At 43.8% G+C, this 27,861-nt stretch overlaps 1 protein-coding gene across 4 annotated transcripts in view; it reads left to right on the top strand.

Annotated features, from left to right (window-relative positions):
* Positions 1-27,861, top strand: part of ELAPOR2 (endosome-lysosome associated apoptosis and autophagy regulator family member 2) — a 101,603-nt gene that overhangs the window by 43,596 nt on the left and 30,146 nt on the right. The window contains exons 2-5 of one of the 4 annotated variants that reach the window (XM_084497915.1): positions 7,066-7,186; positions 22,002-22,197; positions 23,210-23,357; positions 26,369-26,455. In XM_084497915.1, coding sequence (XP_084354041.1) covers positions 7,066-7,186; positions 22,002-22,197; positions 23,210-23,357; positions 26,369-26,455 — 552 coding nt within the window. Of the gene's footprint in view, positions 1-7,065; positions 7,187-21,671; positions 21,902-22,001; positions 22,198-22,750; positions 22,942-23,209; positions 23,358-26,368; positions 26,456-27,861 lie in introns of those variants that run through there. The other 3 variants (XM_084497917.1, XM_084497916.1, XM_084497918.1) reach the window with 3 other exon arrangements.

Here is a 27,861-nt window from a genome sequence, read left to right as displayed (position 1 = left end):
TGAGTGTGTTTAAGTGTTGAAATGGTACTGCCTGCCTTTTGGGCTGTAAAAAGTAATAAATAAATAAATAAATATATTTAAGTAAATAAGCCATCAATAAATTCAGTAAATAATCCATTAATAACAGCCCATGGTACTGGCTGCCTCTTGGGCTGTAAAAAGTAATAAATATATATATATTTCAGTAAATAAGCCCTTTGCCCCTATATCTTGCTTCTAGCTCTTATGCTCAATGTCCTTGATGATGATAACTGTTTCATTAGCTGCCTGATAAATGGCCCAGGTGCATTAGCATCATTTTATCTATGCGGTAGCTGTGAGCTTTACTCTGGGAAGTTAATTAACATCCATCACTGGAGGTTCTCTGTGAAGTTAGGCAAGCTTATGTCAGGAATGGCTTGTGTATGGGGACAAGGAGATGGACTAAATGGCTTTGGAAATACACTTCTAGCCTTGCTATCTCTTGCTTTGAAGCTCTGCAAAAGTAATATCGCATTACTTCTGTGGTAAGCATTTCTAGGAGGCTCAGTTACAGGGTAGAATAAGGGGCTGGTCAGAGGCTGCACCACTTCATTGAGAACTGAAATGACAGCCCAGCATGTCACAGCTGAGCACAGAGGTACAGAGGGAAAGACTTGTCTGACCTAACCTCAGATGCTTGGATGAAATATCCATGTCTAAGCTAAGCTAGCTAGCTCCTCCAGCTCTGGAGGGAGAAACAAGTACAGTGTGTGCCCTGCTAGATGCCAGACATCTGAGATGCACTGGAAGCACCTCCTCTCTCTGGTGGCATGCATCATCCCATGGCGCAGCTGGCCAAGGGCAAGGCAAGTCCTTTGACCTAGTTCATGTGAGAGCTCAGGACCTTTCTCATTTCAGCTGGGACACAATATTCATCCAAACACTTTTATATCAGCTGTTTGTTTATAAACATTGACAAGGGTTGTCTTTGTCTTCCTTCTGCTGATGGAGCTGCTCACAGCTCCCTGAACCCTACCATTCTTCAAAGGTCTGCCCGCTGCAGCTCACTCTGATCATTGGCCATTTGTTATAATGATTTTGTATGAGAATCCTGGAAATTATGTTTAAACAAGTTACACACAAACTCACCTAAAATGTCGTTTATTCTGATTCCTCACAAATATTGATGATATATTTTTGCTGAATTTTGGCTTTCATTCAGTAAACCTCTTCACTTAATCGTTACTTTGCAGATGGCTTTGGCAGCGTTTCAACCTGTGCTTCTGGTGGTTGAAACCTGGTGTTTGAATTAGGCTCAAGATGCAAATAAGCTGATTTTCAGAAAGTCTGAATATCTGCAGCTGCCTTGTGGGGTTCTAAGCAATGCAATTAGGGCTGGGTTTCTCACTGCCAAGAAAGCCACAAATAAATTGGGAGTCCAGAAAGAGAAGTGTGACAAGAATACACAGAAATGACTTCAGGAATTTGGGGATTTAGGAATAAAGTTGGTAATAATTAAAAGCCCAGCTCAAGATTTTAGCTAAAAAGCACTAATATAAGTAATGTCAGAGGAGATTAAGGTGGAATGTTTATACATTCAGGAGCAGTTTAGAGCTAGGCATTGACTCAGAAGGAGAGGTGAGGCAGAGCCCTGCTGATGGATGGTGTGCTGCTCACTGATGGCCTCAGGATGATAGAAGCACGGGAGGGGACAGGAATACTCTTTGATGCCAGAGGATATAATTAGAAATAAAGAGTGCAGTAAAAGAGGAGGATGTGCTGGATGCCCCAAACTAATAAGAAATGGGAAGTTGTATCTCCTCTTTCAAAGCCTGGATTAGGAGAAGTGACTGACGGGCAGCCCTTGAAATACTGGAGTAGTCTCAAAGTGTTGAGTGCTTGGTCCCCGAATGTGTTAACATTATGGAGGCCAGATGTGGGGAAGCACAGCCACGGTATCTGCTCCAACTCAGCAGGCAGAGAGAGAGGTATCTGCTCCAACTCAGCAGGCAGAGAGAGAGACATGTTTCTGTATCCCTTGGGATATCATGTCCTGGAGTACAAGGAAAGTGAAAGTGTTGTCTCCTCTCCGCTGTGATTAGTCTGGGGAGATAACAAGAGCACTCGATGGGGTTAGACTCCCTTCTTATCTCCTCCTGAATTCATTCTTTCCTTAAAGAGGCTTTTATTTGTGTGATGTTGTTGCTTTTTTTTTTTTTTTTTTTTTTTTTTTTTTTTTTTTTTTTAGAAACGGCTAATCCCAATTGTACATACATGTATAAATATAGGTAGCACATGGGTCTGTAAAGAGTACAGGTGCTCCTTTTGGCAAACAATATCTTTTAATAGCATTGTGTGCAGTTAATCTGGTTAAGCAAAAGTATCAGTGGAACAAGCAGTGCAAGTTCAGGGAAGGAATAAGTGACAGATCTGACAACTACTGTTTAGTAATATTGTGGCAGGTATGCTAGAAGCTGCTTTTTTTTTTTTTTTTTTTTTTTTTGTTGATGTCTGTGGTTGGAAAACAACATGAGTGGAGCAAGATATTAAATTTCAAAGATACGCTTGCTATTATATTTCATAACAGAGAAGGTAAATGTTTATTGCTCCTGGTCTTCATCCATTGTTCCTACCTGGATCAAATGTTCAGTGCATCAGGAGCTGGTTGTAAGGGTTTGTGCCCTCTCTGCCCTTCAGTTTTGATTAAGTGGGAAAAGCTTCAGGGCATCTCCCATCTAGTTAAAAAGAGGGAATTAGAAAATTGGTGCAGAAGAACAGGAATGTATTGATGTGGCTGTTTCTCCTTGTCACGGAGAAAGCTCAGTTCTACAGGGGTTTCTTCGGGAGAAAGCTCTTCAGTTAAAGTAGAGGAAAATGATACTTGCAGAGTTTCAGAGAGACCCTGAAATAGGCCTTTACTTTTTGAAGACAGGAGGTAGCAATGCCTGTGTCTGTCAGCTGTTGTAAAGGACCGTGAGGTGAGTAGCTCACACAGAGAGGTCTGCACTGGAGACACGGAGCACCACGTGCACCAGGTCAGTGGTGGTTTAACCCAGCTGTGCAGCTGATCCCTTTCCTCAGAGAGAAAGGGGGAGAATATACGATGAAAAAGGCTCAAGGGTTGAGATAAGGACAGGGAGATCACTCAACAACTACTGTCACAGGCAAAACAAACTCACCGTAGGGAGATTGAAGTAATTTATTGCCTATGACTAACAGGCTAGAGCAGTGAGAAACTAAAAGCAAACAAAACCACCTTCCCCCAGCCACCCTCTTCCACCTCCTCCCTCCAAGTGGTGCAGGGGAAAATGGGGGCTGTGGTCAGTCCCCGACGCTTCATCTCCGCTGTTCCTTCATGGTCCCTCTCTGCCCCTGCTCCCCATGGGGTCCCTCCCACGGGATGCCATCCTTCCCGAACTGAGCCTGCGGGGGCTGCCCACAGGCAGCAGCTCTTGAAGAACTGCTCCAACATGGCTCCGTACCACGGGGTCCATCCCCCAGGAGCAAACTGCTCCAGCACGGGTCCCCCATGGGTTGCAGCTCCCCCCAGACCCCCTGCTCCTGTGTGGGCTCCTCTCCATGGGCTGCAGCTCCAGCCCGGGGCCTGCTCCTGTGGGGGTTCTCCATGGGCCGCAGCCTCCTCCAGGCCACATCCACCTGCTCCACCGGGGGCTCCTCCATGGGCTGCAGCACGGAGATCTGCTCAACCATGGTACACCAGCAGCTACCCAAACCCTGCCATATAAACCCTATACACCAGTGAGGCAGGTGGCCAGAGCAGGGCCATGGAGCTGTGCCTGCAGGGCAGGAGCCGTGGGTGCCCTGGCTGCAGGACTTTTGCATGGGAAGCATGTGAGGGTGGCAATACCACTGATCTGGTATTGATGCTTTATGAACAGAGCATGCTGGACTGATTCTGCTATTTTCTCTCCCTCTGGCAGAGCTGTGACCAGTTCACCATCCCTTTGATGTCATGTGCATGTACAAGGGCTTTTTTTTGGGATGCAATGTCCTTCAGAGGGAGAATATGTACATCAGAGTGTTTTTTCTGATAGCTTTTCATACAAGTCTACGTGTGATTTCACTAATTTTCCAAGAACAATGAGGCAAAATACAGCACAGAGTAAAACAAATGTTCTTGTCTATTTTTGGAGGCCTTTTTCAGGTTACTGTTAACCTCTCATTTGAAATTTAATGCTGAGGACTACACATTGATTCTGAGCAGCTTCTTGGAAGAGCGTCAATTTTCCATTTAGAAAATTATCTTTTTTTTTTTTTTTTTTTTTTTTTTTTTTTTTTTTTTAACCCCATATGGGACGTTGTTTGTCAGTTCTTTCTGAGAGACATTTTCCTATGCAAGTGTACACTTTAGGCCTGAAATTCAAACTGGTTTTGCTAAATCCTAGGAATTTTGAGCAATAAAGTAATAAAGTAGGAAATATAATAGGAAATAACAGCTGAACTGGGGGAGGGACATGTTTAGATCATTAAGGCCAAGCCCAGAAAAGTAATAAAGCAGTCAGACTTGTTAAAATTAAACAGGCCCATGGCCAAATTTAAAGATATTATATATATGGATGATAGTGGGGAAAAAAAACGTTGAAAGCAAAAACAGAGAAATAGCTGGCAGCAGATAACATCTGGAGCAGATTTGCTGTGAAATTCATTTCAGAGAACTGGTGGGTAAAGAAATTTCTCAGTCAGGGAGGAGAAGAAATCCCAGCGGAGTGAAACTGTGCTTTTCAGTGAGATGCAAAAGAGCTGTAGTGCCCCATGATGCTGAGGCCTCCTCTATCAACTTGCTATATTTGGAAGCTCTGATTGCTGAGGCAGATTAGGAACCCTGAGCCTGGTAAGCCAGCGTTAGTGGGAGATTTCCAGCGCTCACCTACATCACATTGGCTTTGAGGATGTGCCTGCTGCAGCCAAGGCATGCTTTCAGCTCATAGGAATGTATCTGAGCTACTTTGGGTGCCGAAGATGGTGTCACCATGAGTGCTAAAGCAGCTCAAAATGCTTGATCATTTAGCTGAACCTGAACTTCTTATAGGTGTATTCACGTGCTCAAAGTAGCCAAGATGCTTAGTTTGAAGCTGGCCAGTAGTGCAGCTGAAGTTGGGAGCTGCTGTCTTGCCCGTTACTGCAGTGGAGCTCCATGATACAATAGAACAATAGTACAGAGGAGAAGGTGGTGGTGATGGTGGCTGGCAGAGGTTTCAGAGGTGTGCATGTGTGACCATGGGCAAAAATCCATTTTCAGAGTTTTCATTACAGTCCAATACCAGAAAAATGGCAAAATCCATGGAGTGGTTAACAGACATAAAGTTGAGTTGATAGTCAGCTAGAAAACAAGTTAAAAAAAATAAAAATCTATCTCTTCTTCACACAGTAGAGGCAAAGACAATGGAAAGAGTTTGTTTAAGAGCAAGGCTGTGCTGCATAACTTCCCTTGTGAGTCTTAAGACTTACACAAAGGGGTGGTCACAGGGAAGGACAGGTTTTGGGTACGTCTCCCCTGGAAACCTCACCTGGTAAATCTGGAGAGATGTCCATGGAAGTAGGGGAGAGATTGAGACCTGATTCTTCTGTCTGAATTTGGCAGGAGAGCAAAAAAAAAAATTTTTTTTCTATATAATTTTAGCTGCCGTCCTGAGCTTTGACCCTCTGGTGATATACTCACATTCAGATGCCATTAGAGGGGATGTTTTTGCACTGTGCTGTACATCCTTGCTACCTGCATCACTTCTGAGAGCCCCTTCTTGGCTGCAAAGGGGTTGCATGCTGGGGAGACATCCCCAAAGTGCACTTTCAGAGGGTGGCTCTGAGAGCAACCTGGACTGTTGACACCAGACTGCTCTCTGTAATTTAGTTGACCTGGTATGAAATAGAAAAAAAAAAAAAAAGAGGTCTGAACATGAGTCAGGTTCAGAGGTTTTCAATATCCTTTGCATTGCTTTACTCCAGGCTTGCATATTTAATTTAACAGATAATTTTTTCTTATGTGATATGAATTAGGAGATGGATCTATTACAGATATGTTGCATATGTATTCTGGTTGCCTCATAGGCAGATTTCAGTATCAAGATGATTAAGGACTTTTTTTTTTTTTTTTTTTTTTTTTCTGTTCCTTGAAGATTGTATAATGAGATGAAAAAGGGAAAATGCGAATTTTAATTGAGTATATTCAGGGTGTTCAGAGTGCAGTGTATCATATTTCACGTATGGCTGCAGGTTTTGTTCTATCTTCTTATGCTTTGCTTTATTTTTTGAGCCAACTATTTTTTGTTTCCAGTGTGCTGTTAGTTAGGTTTCTAACCCATAAGTTGAGCCACAAAGACTTGTATTGAATGATAAAGATACTAATTCCAGAGCAATCAGAATATTATTTGCAGTTGGATGCTAAATATCAAAGGCTTTATTGATGTTTAGGTAGGACTTTATTAGCACCCAAATATCTCTGGAGAACTATGATAACAATAGGAAAAATATTAATCTCAGTATGCTTTGGTTTTCTGTAAGTAAATAAGAATTTAAAGTCTTGTGAGTCATCTGAATATTTGCCGGGATGCACTAATCTATACCAGAGCTAGCACAGACCTACCTTTATCAATCTAATTCCCTTTCTTCTGCTCCATGCTGCACCATGTGGCATGCCACTGCTGCAAGGGGTCATAGGAGGAACAGGAAAAGATTGTCCCCCAGGTAATCCTTGTGTGCACAGAGGACATGTTTCTAGGGCAGCATAGGTTAGGATAGGTGTCTGTAGGTCAGATACCCTGATGGCCAGAGGTTTGGGATCAATCCTGCTCTAAGAGACTAGGAAACAAAATTCTGTTGGAATTTGTGTCCCCTCTCTCAAGTGCTTTTGCAAATCCCACCCCCTCTGCCTTACATTTGTGCAGCACAGCTCTGGGCACGCTTTGTGCTTGCTCTGTGATGATCCACAGTGATCATCAAAGCAGTGACAGTGCTGCACACTATGTTCCACGGCAGCTACTTCCTTTCTGTTTTAATTATAACTGAGTTTGCTAATCCTGGTCTTGATTAATGTGCTTAATATGCAAATGTTATGATGAAACTGAAACTCTTTGTAATTGCTTGCAGACAGATTACCACTTCGAGTACACAGAGTGCGACAGCAGTGGCTCCAGATGGAGGGTGGCAGTCCCAAATCCGTCGGTGGAGTGCTCTGGACTACCCGACCCTGTGAAAGGGAAGGAATGCAGTATGTCACTTTTCATTTCACAGACCATTTCTGTCTGTCTGTGCTATTTACCCTATGTGGCACTGACGCCAATAAAACCATTGGAAGGGCTTTGAGATGCAGGTGATATGGTTCTTCCTAGCTCTGTTGCCAACATCCTGAATGTCCCTGAGTTGTCCTTCCCTTCTGGGTCTCTTGTGTATCCCCCTCCAGTCCTTCCCCTTGTCTTGGAGCTGTGGAGCAGGGACTGTCTTCACAGCACAGCTGTAAAACTCATCAATACCTGCTGCAGGTACCCCTGTGTGGTAATTCACAGACAAGCCAAATCTACCACAACACCTCTTGAAGAGTTGTGGTTGCTTGCCTTTAGCTGCCATAATGTTCTGCAGCTCTCACGCTCATTTCTAGCACTGGCCAAAATGGTGATGTACAGTGGCCAAATTACTTCTGCATAGTGTCCATGCTTTCATCACCTGCGTTATTTAACTGATAATAAGCTAAAGGCATAAGTAATGGTAAACGTCTTACCTTCCTGTGCTATTTTCAAGATGAAGATTTTGTATTTTATTTATTTATTTTAACAACTCAGAGTGTTCTCATAGAACTTGATACTGGTGTGGTTTTTTTTGTTCTTTTTTTCATCTGGGGACATAAGCAAACTGCCACTCTACAAGCACATTTGAACTGTTCTCTTGCTGATTTGCAGCTTTCCCAAGCTGAATACTCCTTCCCATCACACTTCCTTACTCTAGCAATTCTTTTCACCACAGATCCTAGCGGTGCTTTATTTTCTCAGTAATTTCTACCAGGGGCTATGAATCATTGTATCTGACAAACGGGAAGAATGATGGCCATGTCCTTTCAGTACTACTGTAGAAGAGGTGACTTTTTATTCACTTCTGACTCTCCTCCTGTAAAGGTTTATTGTTCATTTCATTACAGCACATGCTCCAGCATATGGCACGTAAATGTTTCCTATAGCAGCGTTGACCATGGGAAGATTTCTGACTGCCTGAGAGCATCAGCTGAAAAGCTGCCTGTGTCTGTCCTGGTGCTTGCGTTTTGTTTCTGGGGTTTTAAATGTGTGATATATGTGGGATTTGATTTACAGATTTGATTACAGAACTATGGGACTGGAAAGCACCTCAGGTGATCCCCTCATTCATGCCCTAGCCCAAATGGCTATAACACTTGTGACTTTGTAATTTGTGGCTTATATTTGCTGGGCTGTTTCCAGGGACCTCTGATGATAAAGAGCCCACAAGCTCTCCAGATACTTGCTTATATATTTTGTCCTATTAATTTTCCCTCCTGTTATTTTTTTTTCCTACTGTTGAGTCTCCCTTGTACTTCAAACCTCTTTTTTTGCTGTCTGCTCCATAAAGGAGCAGATAGTGTTTTCCGTTTTGATGCACAACCACTTCTGGCATACTCTGAAGTATGTGGGCATAATTCGTTTTTTCTGATGCACACTATTTCTTTGCAAACCTTGTGATAAATGGTTTAAGGTCCAGCAGCATTACGTTCTCCCTAGCTTTCTGGTACAGATTTTAACAAATGGTGCACTTACCTTGTTTCTTCTCCTCTTATTTGCATGTCTTCCTGGTCTTAAATCATTTCCAGAGGAAATTCAACTGTTTTATAACAACAGCTTCTCCATTTCTGGCACCCTGTTAGACAAGAGAAAAGCTTTGCCCAGTAGATTGGCTGTGATATTACATACAAAACACGGGATTCTGTTAAATTCACTGGAAAACTCATTTCAGTAGATGTCTCTCCTCCTTGTAGTGTTGCTTTTAAGTCCCATGGCAATTCAGCTGCTTTGAGAAGCAAGTGGATAGTTGACTTTTTTTTTTTTTTTTTTTTTTTTTTTTTTTCCTGTGGTATATTATCTGGCTTCACGAGATGTCTGGCTATATTCTGATTGGAAAAGTCATTTTAGATTTCACATCTCTTAATCTTTCACCTCTTGCTTTAAGAGCAGCTAATCCTTCAGGCTGAAAACGTGATTCTGTTGGCAGCAGTCAGTCACTGTCAGACTGTCCTGGGAATAAACCTTACACTGGGTTTGGCTAACGTGGTGGGTTTTACAGCAAAATATCCGAATGTTTTCTCATAGGCCTAGTGTTTTCATCCCAAGGAGCACTGAGAAATATCGTCAGTTTGGCACCTGTTTTGAGATGAGTCTTTCTGGCCATTCTACACTCCAGATTCTGCTGCATTTTGTAGATCCTACCCTGTGCCAGAGCATCCTGACACTGGGACTCCTCCTGACATTTGGTAGTGTCCTGGACTTCTTTAAAGTTTCTCTTTCAGTCCTTCACCCTACAGAGCTGGGGACAACAGTACAATCACCACAAATGGGGTGACTTCCAACTTTGGAGACTTGTTATCTTTAGAAGGTATGATTGGGTTCCAGTAGTCCTAAGATATAGCTGAGCCAACTATGTCTCTGCTCTTAAAAGAGCAGCTGTACAGCAGCATGAGCTCTGAGAGCTTTTTTTGTCTCCTGGAGGTTGGCAAAGCCTTCAGTGGTCCCTGCTGGCAGCTAGGACACAGTGGATATGGAAGAATCTGGGTGAGAATGTGTTTTTTTGGAACACATCTGCCACTGCTGCTGACTTCGTGATGTTTTGTTTGCGGTTGTTTTCATCTATTTGGAAATATCTGCCGCTTGAGAATATCTGCTATTGATCTTTACTCCTCCCTGAAAACAGAAGTGACTTGCAGGCTGTCATTAATTTTGGATCATGAGAATACTGCATGAACCTCTCCAGCTTCCAAACGCTCAGCAGTCTTTCTGTTTAAATTGCGCCTGAACTAGGAATTGGAAAGATGATTTCACAATACGTTAAACGTCTCCAATCATCTCTGTAAATATGTCTAGACTGCGGTCTCCAGTGGAGTGCAAAGACACTTGAGATTGCTAAAAATGTATTAGCTCAGGTGCTTCACGTATCTGGGGCAATCTAACTATGGCACGGATCTCGGCTGGTGTCTCAAGATGTGCTCATTTTCAGGATGTTGTGTTTCCCTGCTTTTCATTCAAATGAACCCATTTAAAATTGGGTTGGGTACCTCCGTGCTCTGCTGTGTTTAGAAGCGTATGCTGACCTGCAAAGCATAGTGGATGGTGACCCACTGAGAGCGACTGCCAGCATTTCCTGGCATGGCTGTAGTCTTCAAAACATGGATTGAGACCTTTTTTGAGTCTTCAAAAATATCATCAGCCAAGCTTACCTGCAGAGAAGACTGATCCCTCTGAGAATTAGTCAGAGGGTTCAGAGTAGGAAGGACTGTCATATTTTGACTGCTTTATAATGTGGTATAAGATGAAGGATTTTTTTTTGCCTTTTCCTTGCCATGAGCACAGAGCAGCATAAAGACCCACCATCCCCTCCTGCCATGCTCCCCTCCTCATCTTTTCTATGCAGATTGGAGGCAGGAGGAAAGAAGGAACCTCACAGGGCAGGTATTTGTGATGCTGCAGGACATGCTGCTGCCCTGTGACCCAGATGCAGGAGTGATGGTGCAGAAGCAGCTCTGCAGGACAGAAGCTCACTCGCAATGCACTGGGGCAACACGACCTTTCTGCAATTCACTCCAGTCCATCAGGAAACCCTCCCTTCTTTTTCTGATCTCCTTGCCCTGTGGGGCTGCAGCAAGCACCACTTTCAGACCCCACATTGGTGTCAACCTGCCTTTTGGTGCTCAGCATGCTGTGTTACCTCCTGCTTGGCCAATGCTTCTGAATGGCCTCATTTTGCTCTTTCTTTCCTTCATGCTCATGTTTGCTCAGAGATGAGTCATGCTTCTAACACCGGCACATCACAGTTGCAAGAAATCCTGGAAAGAGACGCATGAAATATGCAGCAGTGAGGATCTTGGCTAGGAAAAAGGCAATGTTTATTACTCCTAAAGCTGCTCTTCATGGCTCTCCTCTGCTTCATGTTCAAGATGTCCTATCCAGGTGCTTACTGAGGGCTTTTTGGAGGCCTGGTACACACACAGAGGATGGAGCTGGGGGAGGTGGCAGGCAGAGCCTCCATCAGTGGGATCCAGACTGCTTGAATCACTCCATTACTTCTTGACAATCAGCAGTGTGCTTAACTAATTTGGTCTCGTTCATTTTTAATTACCACAGGTCTCACTCTAATCTCCTCACAAGCCTGATAGTGGGAAAGGAATTTAGCTGATAAGGATCACAGCCACCAGGGCAGTATACTTGGCTTTTTCAATGGAAAATATTTATTGCGGTTGATGGGAGCAGTTTGCTCTTGGGGCTAAGCCTGGACCCCCTCTATGGCTGGTGTCTTTGAAAGCCCTTTATTTTGGTGTGTGGGCTGTATTTGGTGTTTAATAGGGACCTTTTGGCATTGTGCTCCTGCTGACACTACACTACAGTGTGTTTCAGTGGCCACAGTCAGGCTCTTACTCCAGCCTGACCATACGCTGCGTGTTTTACACTCAGATTAAAGGTCTGAGCACAGAGCCTTCCTTCTTTCCTGGTCTCCTTCCCTTCCTCTCTTTGTCTCCCTTCACTCCAGCACAACCCAAATACCTGGTTCAGGGTGTGCCCTTACTGTACACAGATGCACTGATTCACTCTTCAGAGCTGTTTTCATCAACAAAAAGGGCTTAAATAGTTCATGTTTTGACCTTAAATACCTTTTAATATTAACTCTCTTATTGAATAGAATGATGAGAGTATTTTCGTTAGTATGTTTTTTTTTTTTTTTTTTTTTTGTCAGCCTAAACAAATGAGCTTGCACCTTATCTCATAAATATCTGTTAATTTTAGTGATGCTATTTACATAATTAATAACAAAACTGTACTGAGCATAATGAACAGAACAATTTCAAAAGGAGATGAATTTACTGTGTTCAAGGGAAAAGAGGACTGGTAAGGTCCCTGTCAGAGTCAGCATCCAAAAGCCATCTATAATTACAAAGTTTTCTTAAGAAAGGAGGCACAAAAACATTGATAATATGGAACTATTCATGGTTCTGCTTGGCAAATTCTACCTCTACCTGGTACTACTAAAGAAGAGAAACTTTCTGGAAATCAGAAACATGCTTCAGTTTTAAGGCAAGGTGTGTGAGCACACACCGAATGGTGACTGTGGAAAGCTCCACTGACTCTGGAAAATAGAGCATCCTTATTTACAAGGGGCTATGCTGGGTCCTGAGAGAAAAATTTGTCCTGATTTATTGCTACTGAGCTGGGTTTGTTGAGTTTATTCAAACTTGTATAATCTGCTCCTAGGAAACCACAGGAGGAGATATAGATCTTTCTGCTAATTACAGCGCACTTTAGACACAATTAAGGCAAGTGACCTTTTTAAGACTTGTAGGTTTTATAACACTTTAAGGCAATTTAAGTGATCCACAGGAGTTTTGATTTTACTGTTCTGCTTCTGCAATGGAAAACAAACAGAAGTTTAAACTTAAATAGAAACCTTTTGAGTTTGATATCCTCTCTGTCTCTGATAAAATAGAGTAATCTGAGCTTAGCAAGGATCAGGTCTGATCTTAATTCCGTTGAAGTCATCGGGTATCCACAGATTTTGTAAGACAGTACATATGTATGAATATACACGCATATCTTTAGATGGAGAATATAAAATAATGTTAAACATCTGACAATATCTGTGTGCTTTTGCTACAGCCTTCTGATGGAAAGTGTCAGTTTATATCTCTTCATTGTCAACTACTGCTTGTATTCAGGAAAATTCTTTTTAGTCTTCATGCTAAATAATTTATTCTTCCAGAGTTTTTACCTAGAATTTAGAATTTTGGCTGAAGAAGCCTTGAAAATAGCAATGAGAATTTTTAGTAGTTTCTTTAATGTTTATATTATTGCACACGTACACCATAAAATCCCAGAATGGTTTGGGCTGGAAGGGACCTCAAAGCCCCCCAAGTGCCACACCCTGCCATGGCAGGGACACCTCCCAGCAGCCCAGGCTGCCCAAAGCCCCATCCAGCCTGGCCTTGGGCACTGCCAGGGATGGGGCAGCCACAGCTCCTCTGGGCAGCCTGGGACAGGCCTCACCACCTGTAGCACTACTCACAGGCAGATATTTGTATGTACATACAAATTTGTATTTTTTTGTGAGTAGTGCTATTTATTAAACAGTGACATTTATTTAAGGCTTAGAGAAGTCCAGAGTTATGGCTTTTGAAGCAAATGTGTAAATCCTAACACATAATCAGGGAGGGGTTTTTTCCCCTTTTTATTTGACATTCATTGAGGATTATTTTCTGGTCTTGTTAAAGGGCTTTCAAATAACTGGGATTTCTTTGTTTCAATTGAAAAGAGTGAATATGTTGATATCAGCATAGCTCTGAGGACTTGGCATGTATCTATTCTCTTTTTTTCTCATGGCTTGAAAGGATTAGATCTTGTCTAGCAACCTTCATGTACTAACATTTTTTTCAGACATTGTTGCTTTGGGTATTCACCTTGGAAGAAACTATGAGATCAAGCTATTATTGATGGCTGCTGGTGTTTAATCACGTCATTTAGATCTGGCATGTGCACATAGATACTTACACGAGGTGACCGATGCCATTGGGTATCCTGGGGTGTAGGAAAGTACTGTTTTGAGGCAACGTTCAAGAAGTGTATTCAGAAGTTCTTTCCTTTCATTCCTCCATCTTTGAGATTGCGTCCTCTAATGGTATATTCTGACCTTCTCACTCCTTTCAACTAATACCTTCCCTTTTCTCCTCTCAGCTGGACAGTCACACGAGTCCCATGAAGCTGCTGGTCAGCATGTAAGAGTCCATCCTCACATAGGGAAAGTTGCTCTCAAACTTGAATACCAAAAAAAAGGATTCATACTGGGGATAAAATTGAGGAAATCTGAGCATTTTTCAATTTGCTGTAGATTTGGCCCTTCTCCTATTATGTTTTACCTAGTAATTGAAGATGTCAGAGAGAGAAAAATAGTATGTAATTCTGGCTCTGCAGAGAGCTCTGACATGAACAGTGAGATGTGCGAGAAATAGATTTCATTGTTGTGGTCATATAGAGGGGCACTTTTGTGCATATGAACTGCAGAACTGGGCAACTCAATTTTATCTGAGCTTTTTTCATATTTCTAGGAAAGTTTTTCTGTTTCTTTTCTTCTTCCTTTTTTTTTTTTTTCTCTCTCTCTCTCTTTTTTTTTTTTTTTCCTGGAAGGAATGAGAAATGCTTTCACACTAGGGTGCAGCGGGGAGGGGACCATCATACAGCAGCAGACACTGCTCTGAGGACTGCTGTGAAACCGAGAAATTAATACAAGGCTGCCAAGAAGCAAAGATGTGGAGCTGGCAGTGGTGTGCCTGGCAGTTTGAAAGCCACAGCTGAAAGGCTGTGATTTAGCAAAGCACTCCTACAGATGTGTATTTCCATTCCTCTTGCAGCATCAGAATTAAAGAGCTAATGTTTCTAACTTGAGTCAGCTAGGTACATCTTACTGATGGCATTAGGGCTCTCACCTGGGCTGAGACATGAGGCTACATTTTATCTTGGCTTTTCCTGCCTGGATGTTTTCCTAATGCGTATTGCTGTCCAGGGAGATAATGCAATTTTACAAGAAATTGCTCCAGACTTTTTCCTCTGTGCATGAGCAATGTGGTGTCTTTTGAGAAAAAGTCGCAGTTGGCTTTTTGATGCATAGCTCTTTTTAGGTAAATATTTAAAAAATCAGAAGAGTTTGCTCTGAACCCACAGAGTTTAATTCCCAGGGAAGCGTTACTGAGAATTGTGCATTGCTGTGTGTATTGAGACTTCCAAGAGGAAGATTGGCCTTAGTGTCCTTTGATGATTCCTTTGCCCTACTTGTGTACATGATGCAATTAAATAAGTTAAACACAGCTTCCTCGGAGTCCTCTTCCAATGGGAAAGAAGCTGGCAAGACCTTGAGATTTGCTGTGGCTTTGTAGAAGGATAAGAGGCAAGCAGAGAGACTGTGATCACAACATAATAGGATGGAGGTAGCTGAGCGTTTTCAACCAGAGTTGCTATTTGAGGTCCACTTGTAATCCAATTAGTGGATACCTCAAGCTCAATGCAGTTGCTCAGACACCGCTGTTTTGGGTCACTTGGGATTCCTTAGGATTTCCTGTCCTTTCTCCAGTTACTGCATCAGGACAAGAGTCTCCTGTAAGACCTGGGTCACGTTTGCCAGCCCACTGCAAAAGACAACTCCAAAGTCACTAGAAGCCAGTTGTACTTTGATTGGTGAGCAATGGAAACGAGCCCAGTAGGGACTGGAGAGCTACTCACTGACCTTACAGCACATTTCCTACTGACATATTTCCCTGACATCTCCAGTGCAGAGCCATTACGATGGCTGTTGTATCCCAGGCAGCAAATATACGTGATAGCCTTTTGGTGATGTCTGGCTTCCTTCCCTCTGTGTCCCACTTCCTTCATGAATTTGCTGAATATTCCAGTTCCAAAACCACAGCTTTCAGTGCCCATCTGATGAAATAAAAGCGATAATAAAAATGTCCCATAAGCCATGCCAGCTGGGGAAAATTGTACTGTTCCTGTCAAAGAGGTGAAGCAGAACAAGTGTTGGTTTATTTTGTCATTTATTGGATAAAAGGAGAAAATATTTACTCTCAAGAAATGGAAGGGTCTCTTCCATGGAAGTTACTCTTCTCCGGGTTAGCTCACCTCTCAGTGTGATTGTATTTCAAGTCCAAACAGGCTTGACAGACTTTTTCCTTAAATTAAGATTCAGTCTGGTTCCTGATAACACATTGGGATATAATGACTGAAGAAAACGAACATCAATTATTCACAGTCTATTGGAGAAGCCTCGTATAAATTATTCACAGAAGACATTCTAAAGCTGGCTGAGATTATAGGAAACATTAATAATAAAGCAATGAATTCCGCTCTTCCTTTGACTTTTCTTTTTTTTTTTTTTCCCTCCTCACCCCACATTTTGGTTAGTCCTTGGTGCCATGTCATGTGGACCCTGATGTCCCAGGGTATCACTGAACAGATGGCTCGATGTACTTGTCCTTGGCCACGTCTTCCCATCTAGGTTTGTGGCATGCATCTGCTGAACCCAGCAGCTGTTCAGAGGGACAACTGCGTGATGCTGCCAACCTCATATCGCCTCTCTGAGTTAAGGTTTTTGCCTCTGCCCATGGGAGAGTGAGATATAAATCAGCTCAGAGCCTGCCTGCAGGAGATGACAATGTTGCAGGGACTCTGAACAAAGGAATGGAGAGAGAGAGTTGGAAAGTCAATGCTTGAAGCTATCTTTCCTGTATACTTTCACTGGTTTAAGTAGAATCATTTCATTTTTACCCCTTCTAATTTAATAATCTGGCAAAATCCAATCCTGTGTCTTTATTACTATTATTTTATTTATTTATTTATTTATTGAGAGCCAGGGTGAAAGGAAAGATGCACACAAACAGAATGAACATTCAAAATGGACAGAAGAGCAGAAATAATTGTAGGTATCGCTAATGAGAAATGTCTGGAGGTAAATGCCTACTGATAAGACCAGTAGAAGGAGAATTATTGGGCATAAGTGGTGTGGGATGTGAAACTAGCTGAGGGAAGGTGTAAGATGGGCCAGGACAGCATAAGGGAGGAAAGCAATAATTGAATAGGTTGTGGTTTTGATGTTGGAGGATGCTGGGCATCAAGGCAGCTTTGATTTATCTTCTGGTGAAATCCCAAATATTCCCCTCATAGGACAGCAATATCTGAGAGACATTTGATGTGAGAAAACACTACAGAAGCTGGTTTCAGACCTCAGAAGGAGATGAGCAGGAATATATGTGTGAAGATCTACCCTTGTTAGTCCAGTCCTGTTTAATGACGAGCCTCTCCTGACCAGCATCAGGAGGTGAGGCAAGGTGAGAGTGTTAAAATCAGTCACTAGAACAGAAATGTGTCAAGCAACTTTGGCACTAGCCCATTGAAATCACTGGGAGGGCCAGAGCTGTACTAAAAGGCAGCATGTGACCCTTGCAGTCAAAGATCAAGTGAGGCAAACCCACTTATGGTTTGTTTTGCCCTCCGGGGAGCTGTTTCCACATCTGCAAAGTGATTGTAATGTGCTATCAGATCTGAAAAGTAATGTATTACAGGCATTCTTGGAAGCAGCTATGCAGTGGGCAGGGCTCTTGTTTCAGGACACCCCGTGTTGATGGTGTACCCCAGGAGGGAGGTAAGATACCACCACTCTCAAGTCACAGAGTTTAAGAGGAGGGAGATTAATTATTTTCACTAGTTTGACCTCCCAGGTCATTAAAATGCATTCAGTTAGGCTGATGGTGAGGCTGATAATTTGTATCTGGCGCGAGCTTTTCTTCCATATGGTGTCCGGTTATGGTATAAAGCACTTGAGAGACAGAGGGTCCATCGCATGCCATGACAGATTGTTCCAGTGATCAGTCATCCTTGCTATAAAACTGTGCATGTTATTTCCAATTTGAATGTGTCTGGCTACAGCTTCCAGAAGGTAGCTCTTGTTATGCAGTCCCTTCCTCGATTAAAGAGTCCGTGGGATCCTATATTTTCTCCCCCTGGAGTTACTTATATGTTTATTGTTGATACTCAATCTTTCCTGATAAACTAAACAGACTAAGCAGTTCAAAAGCAGTTCAAATCTCTCACTGCAAGGCACGTTATCTGTAATCTTGAAAAGTCTTTTTTCTTTCTTTCTTTTTTTTTCCTTCTTTTTTCCTTTTTTTCTTTTTTCCTTTTTTTTTTTTTTTCCTTTTTTTTCCCAGCGACCTCTTAAAAATGCAGAATCAGAACCATATTTAATATCAGAACAGCCCTATTGCCCATAACACACACGTTTCATCCTACACGTCTCTACCTCCACCTCTGAATATATCCACAGATCTCATTAGCTCCTTTTTGCACATCATGACAGTGAAAGCTCTTGACGAATGGCAGACCCACTCCAACCTTCAGGTTTCTTCTCTCTGGGATGTGTTCTTGCTTTCTGCAGGCAGGGCTAGAGCCCCTTGCCTTCAGTGGCTTACCTTCACCGTGAACTTTATTAAAACACACTGACTTTAGCTTCGTTCAGGACTGCCAACAAATCTGAATCCCTTGCACTGCCTTCAGGTTTACCACTCAATCTCTCACCCCATTTGAATACTGTTCTTTTCCTGTTTGCCTGCAGATTATTGATAAAAACGTGACTTAGTGCCACAGGAGGCAGAACTGCCCCCATCCTCTCTGGTTGGTGGTGATCTCCCACCCACCGACAGCCCTGTTTGAGATCTGTTTCTCAGGCAGTTCTTAATCCAATTAAGATGTGCTTTACTGGTATTGTGTGGTGCTGCCTTCGTTTGTCAAAATGACACGCCAAACTTAGTTAATTGTCTTGGAAAGCTGAAGTCTGTTACATCCGCTCAGCCACCTTTATCAGGTGGCTTGTAATCCTTTTAGAGAATGAAATGAGGTCTGTTTGACAAGACTTATACAATGCATTTGGTGGCTATTAGCCCTGTAGCTCTCGTTAATTTTTTATGAAGTGAATCTGTGTCAGCTTTATTGCATGCACGTGCGAGTGTGTGTGGCTGCACGTGGCAGTGTCTGTACATTACAGCATCTTTTGTCACTGAGACTGGTTCCCTGTACAAACCCCAACAAAACTTTTTAAGGTGGTTTTTTTTTTGTTTTTTTTTTTTTTTTTTCTTTTCACAGAGAGACAGAAGATCAAATTTGGTCTTCACAAGGTGTATAAGCTGGTGTGTAGCACCAAGCTGATACTTGGAAAGTGTAATAGGATGGTTTGCAGTTGGAGAGGGAGAGCAAAAATGTGCTTCAGAGCAGTGAGGTCTGAACCTGATCAATAGTTCTGGAAAAGGGTTTGAGAATTGCCTACGTGATTCAGCAGCCTTAGTTGTGTTTTCAAAACAGCATACAAATGTTGGGAACTATTCAATAAGGATGTTTTCTGCAAAAATGTAGTATTGAATCCTTAATCAAATGGTTTCTGGGGTCAGGGGCGGGTGATGTTTGCAATGGCCACTTCTAACCAGGGGGATTAATTTTCCATTGAGAGCATGAAGCGAGAGGGGTGACAAGTGAGAGCAGACACCCAAAACATATGATGTAGGCTGCTGTAACTTCACCTCACAACTTAATTTCCTATTTGATGGTGCTGTCCTTTGACAGCAGCTTGCCCCACAAACAGCGGTGCTGCGATCTTGCCAACCATTTCTGTGGACAAGGTGTTGCTGGGTCTGTAATGAGACAGAGCAGCCACGAGCAAGGCACAGCGCCAATGCCCTGGGATGGATCATCTGTTTGTGCCCTGTCCCCTGGCCAAGTGTCTCCTGGCCCATCGTGAGGGACATCTGCTCTACGGGGTCCCTCTGGGCATGGCCACAGCCTGCCCGTCTCCAGCTGGGACGAACACCTGAATCAATGTTGCTTGCATTGGTGAAATTTTGGCCTGGCTTTTGGGCTCCCCTGTTGCTGGAAGAGCAAGCTATGTGATGCCAGGAGAGGAAACCATCCCAGCACTCGTGGTCTTTCTTCCCTTTCCCCCTCCAGCCACTCTCCACTGCCTGGAAGGAGCCCAGACGAGGCATCTGTTCCAATGTCAAAAGCAGCTCGTGTTGCCATTAGCCATGTTCAGCCCCAAATTGAACCTGGCAAGCAGCTGGCATGCTCAGAGCTTAGTTTGCTTGCACACCTACGTGTTTTGATGAGAAGTGCTGCTCCCTCTGAAATGGGATTCTTAGAAAAGAGAAAAAAGGTAATTTTCAACCTAAAAAGGCTCATCCCTCACACAGAAGGTGAGTGATGGATGGCAGTGCTCTCTGTGGCAGCTTGTTTGATCTCTTGTACTCTGTTTTTCTCTCTCTAAAATGATTGGGCTGCAAGGAGTTAAAAGATATTAGTCCAGTTAAAGCAATAATCTCTGCTCAACCTCGCTCAGTTTGAAGAGGAGGCTCTGCTGCCTGCTGCGTCTTCGTTATGGCAGCAAAATTCTCTCAGTTACTGACTCCTTATTCGAAATTCACAAATATGGAACGTGTGGTTAAGCAGCACTTTCCATTTCTTGCTATTTAACTTTCTTAAAAAACATGTTGGAGCTGTTAAAGGATTTGAATGTCAGGATGGAGCTCGCTTTTTTATTTCCCTTCCTGATGGTTTCTCTCCGCAACCTTCAAGGAAAAAAATAAGGCAGGGTATATTAGCATTGCCGAAACAGTAAATTTACACTTTTAAGGTGAAAAGGTGAACTGTCTGTGGTCTTGATTCGGGCAGGCACATGGGGAAGTGCTCTTGGCTTGTCTCTGGGAGGCTGAAGAAAGCCGTGCTCCCACTGCAGCAGGATTTGCTTGCGTACACCCAGCACCCATCCCTGCTGGCTCCTGCTCACTTTCAGTCTCAGTGTGTCACCACTGAGCAATGGGGTTAGAAGAACAGGTTTGTTGACTTGACTTCCACTGGTTCAGGTTGAGAGTATGTCGATATGACCGAGAGGGGATAATGGCCCTTTGGCAGAGCTTTCCATCAAAAGGGACCTTTTATCTGCATTCCGGTGCTGCCTGTCAAGGGCAATTACACAAAGAAATGTCGTGGGAGCGGGCTTACAAATGGGAGCCTGAGCTGCAGGTTGGGTTCGGATGGAAACTGCTGTTACGCAGCCACGTCTTTCTCAAAATTCTTACTGTCAAACAAGTTTTTCTGCAGTTAGATAAACATCAGCACATCTATAAAACCACATATGCCGGGACTTCAGCTGGCGTCAGCTGTTTTGGGCCAGTTTCACTGCTTTGGCTAGCAGTCTGATCTCGTCCCACGGCTTCTCAGACTGTGAGCTTCTGTCTCTCAAAGTGAGTTTATGGAATATCTGTCACTGCACAGTGTGGCACGTGTGAAACTTTCAGTAAAAATTCCCAGCATCTCTTGGGATGTGAGTTGTATGCTTCGCTCTGTGTTCTACTTGGGTTGAGTGGCACAATTATGTTTATAAACCCTCCAACCACCCAAGACATATTTTGTGCTTTGGAAAGTGCTCATTTGGTTTCTATCCAGGGCATCAAGTCTCTGAGAGGATGAGATGCAGCACAGGGCTGTGGGAAAGCAGGATTATCACTTCACACACGTCTTCTATATTATACTTCCCCTAGTTACATACATTAAACTCCTCTTTGCTATGCTGGAAATGAGCGTTTATTTTTTCAGCATGCTAACAGCACCCCAGTCAAACTCATTTGCTAGACACAGGCTCATTGGTGGTCTTTCCCAAGACCACCTGGTCTATCAGAAGACATGTGCAATGGTTTATAGGCAGTCCAGAAGAAGAGAAATGTGGAGAGAGCTTTGGATTAGGTCTGCAGCTTTCATCCAAGGTTTGTACGGTTACATTAGAGCCTGTGTGCCACTGTGTACTCTTCATAGTACAAGTGGGTAATGTGAGTCTGCTCTCTCAGGTGCTGCTAATTTTAATTGAGCTCAAGGTATAACAGGTGAGTGAGAGTGAGGGGAACTGTATTACAAGCCCTTATTTTCACAAATTGCTTCTGAGCATAGTTTGTGGGTAGAGATTTAATTTCTAAATCTTGTTTTGACAATGGAGACAAGCTGCGAATCAGGAGCCCTCATCTGAGATTTGGTTTCAGTGCCACCACATTGGTGAGAAAACAAGCACTGGGGAACATCTGAATTTCACATGCCATGCTGGGAGTTCAGCTGTTGTGTTCCTGGGGTTTGGACATTCCCGTTTAGTTCCTGTTAGTGTCAGTTCACAATTAATTAAGTGGCAAAAAATTAATGGAAACTATTTGGGATTAATTTTTTCCTTTAATACATTGGAAATGATTATCTCCCCAGCTTTCTCCTGTGCCTCTGGCGAGTACCTGGAGATGAAGAACCAGGTGTGCAGCAAATGTGCTGAGGGGACCTACTCGCTGGGCAGCGGGATCAAGTTTGATGAGTGGGATGAGCTGCCAGCAGGATTCTCCAACGTGGCGACTTTCATGGACACGGCAGTTGGCTCATCTGAGAATAAAGCTGACAGCTGCAACAAGTAAGAAGTGCTGTGTGTATCTGGGTTACCTTGCTTTGGGTGAGCCTTGAGACAGCTTAAAAAGAGCTCCCACACCTGTGTGCTACAGGTCTTTGCTCAGCAGTGGGTGTGTGGTTGGAGGTGGGTTGTTGACATGGACAGAGCTCCTGCAGCCAAGCCAGCGAAGGGATCTGTCTTGCATGATTTTGGGGAGTGACTTAAATTATATTTATGCTATAGAACATCCTCAATCCAGAAGTGGAGTGGTATGGACTCTTGGGAACAGAGTCTTCAAAATTTGGGGTTTGGCAAAGGCAGTGCCATTAGGCAAAGCTCAGCTCCATAAACACAGAGGTAAATATTTCTCTGTCAGAAGTGAAAATCTGTGTAAAACTACACAATGCAGCAGGAAGGATTGGTAGAGAGCGCTGTAGACACTGCAAAGCTGCACTGTGGTTACCTTGAACCTCTCAGCTGCACAAAGCCAGCTTAATGATTTACCTAAGCTCTCCAGAGGGTAAACAGCCCTAGTAATGGCAAGCAAGAGTTGCTGGGAAGCAAAGTTTTTAGCCATTTCTTTGCTGTCATCATAGTCTCCATGGACTCATCAGCAGCTAGTGAGTCTAAGACCAGCTTGGAGCTGTGCTTATTTGTAGCTGGAAAGCTCTCAGGTCACGGTATAGTAAATGCAGCTAAAAGTTACTTTCACAGCCTATTTAGAGACTGATGGTGGTTGCAGGAGACTGTTTCTGGATATGACTGAAAGTATGTTGGACCTATTGATTACAAACCTTTACTGAGTAGGCTGGGGCTCTAAATTACTAGTACCATACCTCTTCCTATGAACAGATTTAATGATAAATATTATTTTAAAGTGAAAATTAAATGGGAATCTAGGAACAAATCCCCTGCATTTAGCTACTGTGGGATTCTGGGTTCTTTATTAAGTAATATGTTTTTGTATTGTGCTGTAAGAAATGTTTCCTTGGTGCCTGTGATCTGAGCTGAGGTTTGTTTTGTTTACCTTCATCAGCTCTTCGTGGACGCCCCGAGGGAACTACATAGAGTCGAACAGGGATGATTGTACAGTTTCTCTCATCTACGCTGTGCACCTGAAGAAATCCGGTTCTGTCTTCTTTGAATACCAGTATATAGACAACAACATCTTCTTTGAATTTTTTGTAAGGCCTTTTATATGATGAATCCAACCTTACACTGTAAGATTTCAATCCAGAAAAGACTACCAAACCCAGCTTTTAACCTCCCTTTACATAGCTCTGGATGGGAAAAGCCTGGCATGGCTTCCACCACGCTGGATCCAAATTACTGAAATGATTTGATCAGATGGGACCCAAATGAGAAAGGCATCCTGGTTCTGCCCTTGTAGATAGAAAGGTTGGGGTCCAAAGAGCTGGGGGGTTCCCAGCACTGGGTTCTGCAGTGCAGTGTATGTGCCCCAAGCTGCTGAGATGCTTTAGAAGCTCCCACCAAGAGCTGCACTGCTTTTCCAGGCATCATTGGACCTGCTCTCTGGGACAGAGAGTGACTTAATGGGAGGGCAGCTCAGGACAGGAGAGGACTGGAAATCTTCAGTCTTATCCTCTGTTACTGCTCCTCTCCCTGCCTGGTGAGCTCTGTTTTTTGTCTGAAAAACACTGCTCAGGCTATCACACAGGAGTGTGAGGTCTTAGCTTGTGTTGGTAAAAGCTTCTTGGAGCTCTGACAAAAGTGCAAAGTGTCCTTATCCTTAGTAAGGATGAGAAAAGGAAATAAAAACAATGCGCTGGAAGCACCCTCCTAATGCTATATCAGTGCAATCTATCGCACTTGGATAACAGACAGTGCAGGTAATATCATATAGCCATTTCAGTTTTGTATTAGACCATTCTGCCTTCTTCAGATGGCAAAAGCAGCAAATATGCTTTCTGCTGTCAGATGAATGTAACAGGATTATGAATCCTAGCTTTAGTTTCTTTACTGGATGACTGATCTGCTCCCGCAAAGGAGAAAATATATTTTTTCTCTGAATGCTATATTTGAAAATGGCTCTTTGTTACTTTTATCTGTGTCCCAGTGATTCACCTCCTTAAATTTGTCATTCCCTTCTCAAGAATCAGTGAGTGGTGCAGCCCTGTATAACCTTTATAGAAATGCCCAAATAAATAACTCTTGGTAGTTCTCAGTATTGCATATTTAACACTCCTCTAAAAGCCATTTTTATTTATTTGTTTGTTTGTTTTTCCTTAGTATGTCTTTGTACTTAAATATATCTAAGGATGATTTTGACCATCCTTAAGGGATGGAATGAATTGGAAGAAGGGATGCCATGCAGAGAGACCTTGACAGGCCTGAGAGGTGGGCCTGTGCGAACCTCATGGGGTTTAACGAGGCCAAGGGCAAGGTCCTACATCTGGTCCCAGGCAATCCCAAACCCAAATACAGGCTGGGTGGAGAATGGATGGAGAGCAGCTCTTAGGAGTTAAGGAGAATCTCAACATGAGCCAGCAACGTGTGCCTGCAGCCCAGAAAGCCAACCGTGTGCTGGGCTGCACCAACACAGCGTGGGCAGCAGGGCAGGGAGGGGATTGTCCCCCTCTGCTCTGCTCTCTTCAGACCCCATCTGGAGCCTGCGTTCAGCTCTGGGCCCAGCACAAGGACAGGGATGGATCAGAGCGAGTCCAGAGGAGGCCACGAGGATGCTCAGAGGCTGGAGCCCCTCCGGGGAGACCTCCCAGCGGCCTGCCAGGGCCTGAAGGGGCTGCAGAAGAGCTGGGGAGGGACTGTGTGTCAGAGGGTGTGGTGGTAGGACAAGGGGGGATGGCTTTAAACTAAGAGAGGGGAGATTTAGATTGGATATAAGGAAGAGGTTCTTTACTCAGAGGCCCTGGCATAGGTTGACTACAGTAGCCGTCGTTGGGGAGAGTATGGTTGGAACTAGCTGATCTCTAAGGTCCCTTCCAACCCAAAGTATTCTGTGTTCCTATGAAACTTTGGACAGTGGCATTTCAGTAGCAGTGGATTGCAAATTGCCAGGAAGCGGTGAAGTTTTCAGGTTTGCCAGGCACAGGTTCCTGCACTACTTGTCTGAGATCAAGCAAGATGTTCTCAAATGGTGGAAGCAAGTGTGGATGCTTCTTGTTAGATACCCATTGATTCTGCCCTTCCTTACCGCCCTTCCCAAACTCTTTTTACATATCTAATCATTTTACATCTTGTGAGAATAGACTATCTTATCTCCATTTTCCAGATAGGAAGTCAGACACAAAGGTGTTGAGGCTGAGGCTGTGCAAGATAATCGTGGATCTGCCTCCTATTAAGGTGCTCCCCTCTTCAACCCCGGGCTGTAGGTCTGGGTGGGAATTAAGTGTGCAGGTGATCTGGAAGATGTGGGGTTATATGACGTATTTCAGGTGGGATGTCAAGCAAGTTTGAGGAAGACACTTGACCCCAGGTGTTCTAAATTGCAGTGCAAAGCATTGAAATGGCCTCTCCCCCTGTTGGAATAAAGGCTGAGTAATTGAAATCATACATCAAAGGGACTTGGTACTATATCTTCAGAGAAGACAGCGATGAGAAGAGTGGGAAGCTCTGAGGCCAAGTGTCAAACCCTGCTGTAAGGAGAAGCAGTAGGGCTGCACTGGGCCTGCCCAAGGGACAGCTGGCCTTGGACAGACCCCATGGCAAGTGCCCTCTCTCTGGAGAACATCACTCTCATCTCTGAGGTCAGGAGGCAGGGAGCCAAAGAGGTAGTATATATTGGCTGCACCAGAAAGCATGTTGGAGAAAGCAGCTTGTCATCTAGCCTTCGGCTGTCCACTCCTAACTCTCCCCTGATATAGGGGCTTAGGACCTCTAGGTTTAAGAACTGGCTCTTGTGAGCTTGGGTGAAGGAGGAAGCAGCCACAACAAGATGCTCAACATCCAAATCTAACCAGACAATGAGAGAACAAGGCTGAGATCTGCTCCTCCTGCTCTTTTTTTCATCTGCGTCAGGATTGCTGTTATCAGAAGCACCGTAAGCTTCCAGCAGGTTTTGAAAGTTTTCCCCCCCCTCCCCCCAGTAAGGCAGCTGATATCCTAAATATGTAGACAACAGGAACAAAGCTGAATTTTATCATTCCCTGCCAGCAGTCATTATGCTGACGGAAAGATGCATCTGATTGTGATCACTATCTTGTGTTTTAACTAACAGATACAAAATGACCAGTGCAAAGAGATGGAGTCTACGGCAGACAAATGGGTGAAGCTGACAGACAATGGGGAATGGGGCTCTCATTCTGTAAGTGTGCAAAGAATTACTTCATCAAGTGTGTTTTTTTTTTCTTTTTTTTTTTTTTTTTTTTTTTTTTTCCATTTATAAATGCCTGTGACTTCCTCTGAACAAACAAGGTTCAGATCCTGTGAATGCATGTGAAGAAGCACAGCTTGCTGGTACTATGGGAAAAATCACCAAGATCTCTAGGGGGCTGATCCTGAAGCAGATGATAGAGATGAAAAACTTTCTATCGATTTCCTTGAATTGAGTGCTTTAAGAGGCTAAACAGATTGATGCAAATCCGCATTCCACAATCACTCGGCATGACTGTAATTGCAATCTTCTACAACAGTTGTTTGCTTGTGAGGCCATGAGATTATTCCCTGTCACTCAGCCAAGGCTGCGAGTGGTGGGCACGTGTGTGATGTGTAGGCAGGCGGGACTGGTGTTTTATTCCCAAGTGCATGCACCCAACTTGTGCTTTTGAACTTATCCTGTTAAAAAGCAAGCTGGCAGCACCAGGGTGGCTCCTGTGGCAAACATAAGTGTGTCCACGTTGGGAGCAGCAGCTCTTTTCCTGGCTGATAGCCCAGCCAGCTGAGCTTGTTTGCTGCGCAGACCACGTGTAGACTCATTAGCTCATGCTGACGCCCGTTTTCCACTAGGCCATCATACCCTAATTCCCAGAGCCATGCCAGCAAAGGCCCAGCGTAGATGACATTATGCCAGAATAAAAAGGTTTTTATTGGCATAGAGAGCAGCCTGCTCTCTGTTTTCCATTGTCTGCTTATCTTCCTGGAGGACAAGCTGTGTTCCTGAGCCAGCTCCGGTTGGCAGAGCCTGCTAGCTCAGGTGCAAACCCTGCCTGAGTCACGTTGGGAGGCAGGAAAGCTGTGTCAGAAGGGGTGACTGGCATGGAATGAGAGGTGGACCTGAGGCCAGGCCATTGACTTGGGTGAACAAAAAGAAGTAGACTGCATCTGCACAGGATATGGTGCCATATGAGCTCTTCGTTCGGGATGTGCAAGTGCAAGTCCACTGATAGGAAGGCTGCTTGCATGCCTGGCTGAAATGTAAATGTGAGCCAGGTGAGATGGCTGTTCTGGATCTCCTTGAGGCATTTATCTGTTCTGCAAATGTAGTCATGCCAGCTTCTCTGGCCCCAGCATTCCAGTTGCTGCAGCTCTGCTTTCAGCATGCTAGTCCCGCTGCACCATGGCTAATGTTAGGTATCTACACCATGAACAATGGCGAAGTTTGAATCAATGTGGTCCAAGTTCTGCTGTTGCCTGCAGTAACCCCAGCTTCCAGTGCTTCCCTGGATTGTAGTTGTCTGGGAAGTGGGGGCAATATGTGCTGTGTCTCTACTTTGCTGAGTTTTTGGACTCTTTATCCTAAAAGAACAAAACCTGTAGCCCTGTCAGGGCTGC

Source organism: Aythya ferina, assembly GCF_964211825.1.
Source record: "Aythya ferina genome assembly, chromosome: 1".
In the NCBI taxonomy this organism is placed as follows: Eukaryota; Metazoa; Chordata; class Aves; order Anseriformes; family Anatidae; genus Aythya; species Aythya ferina.
This window is presented reverse-complemented; position numbering and strand designations above follow the sequence as displayed.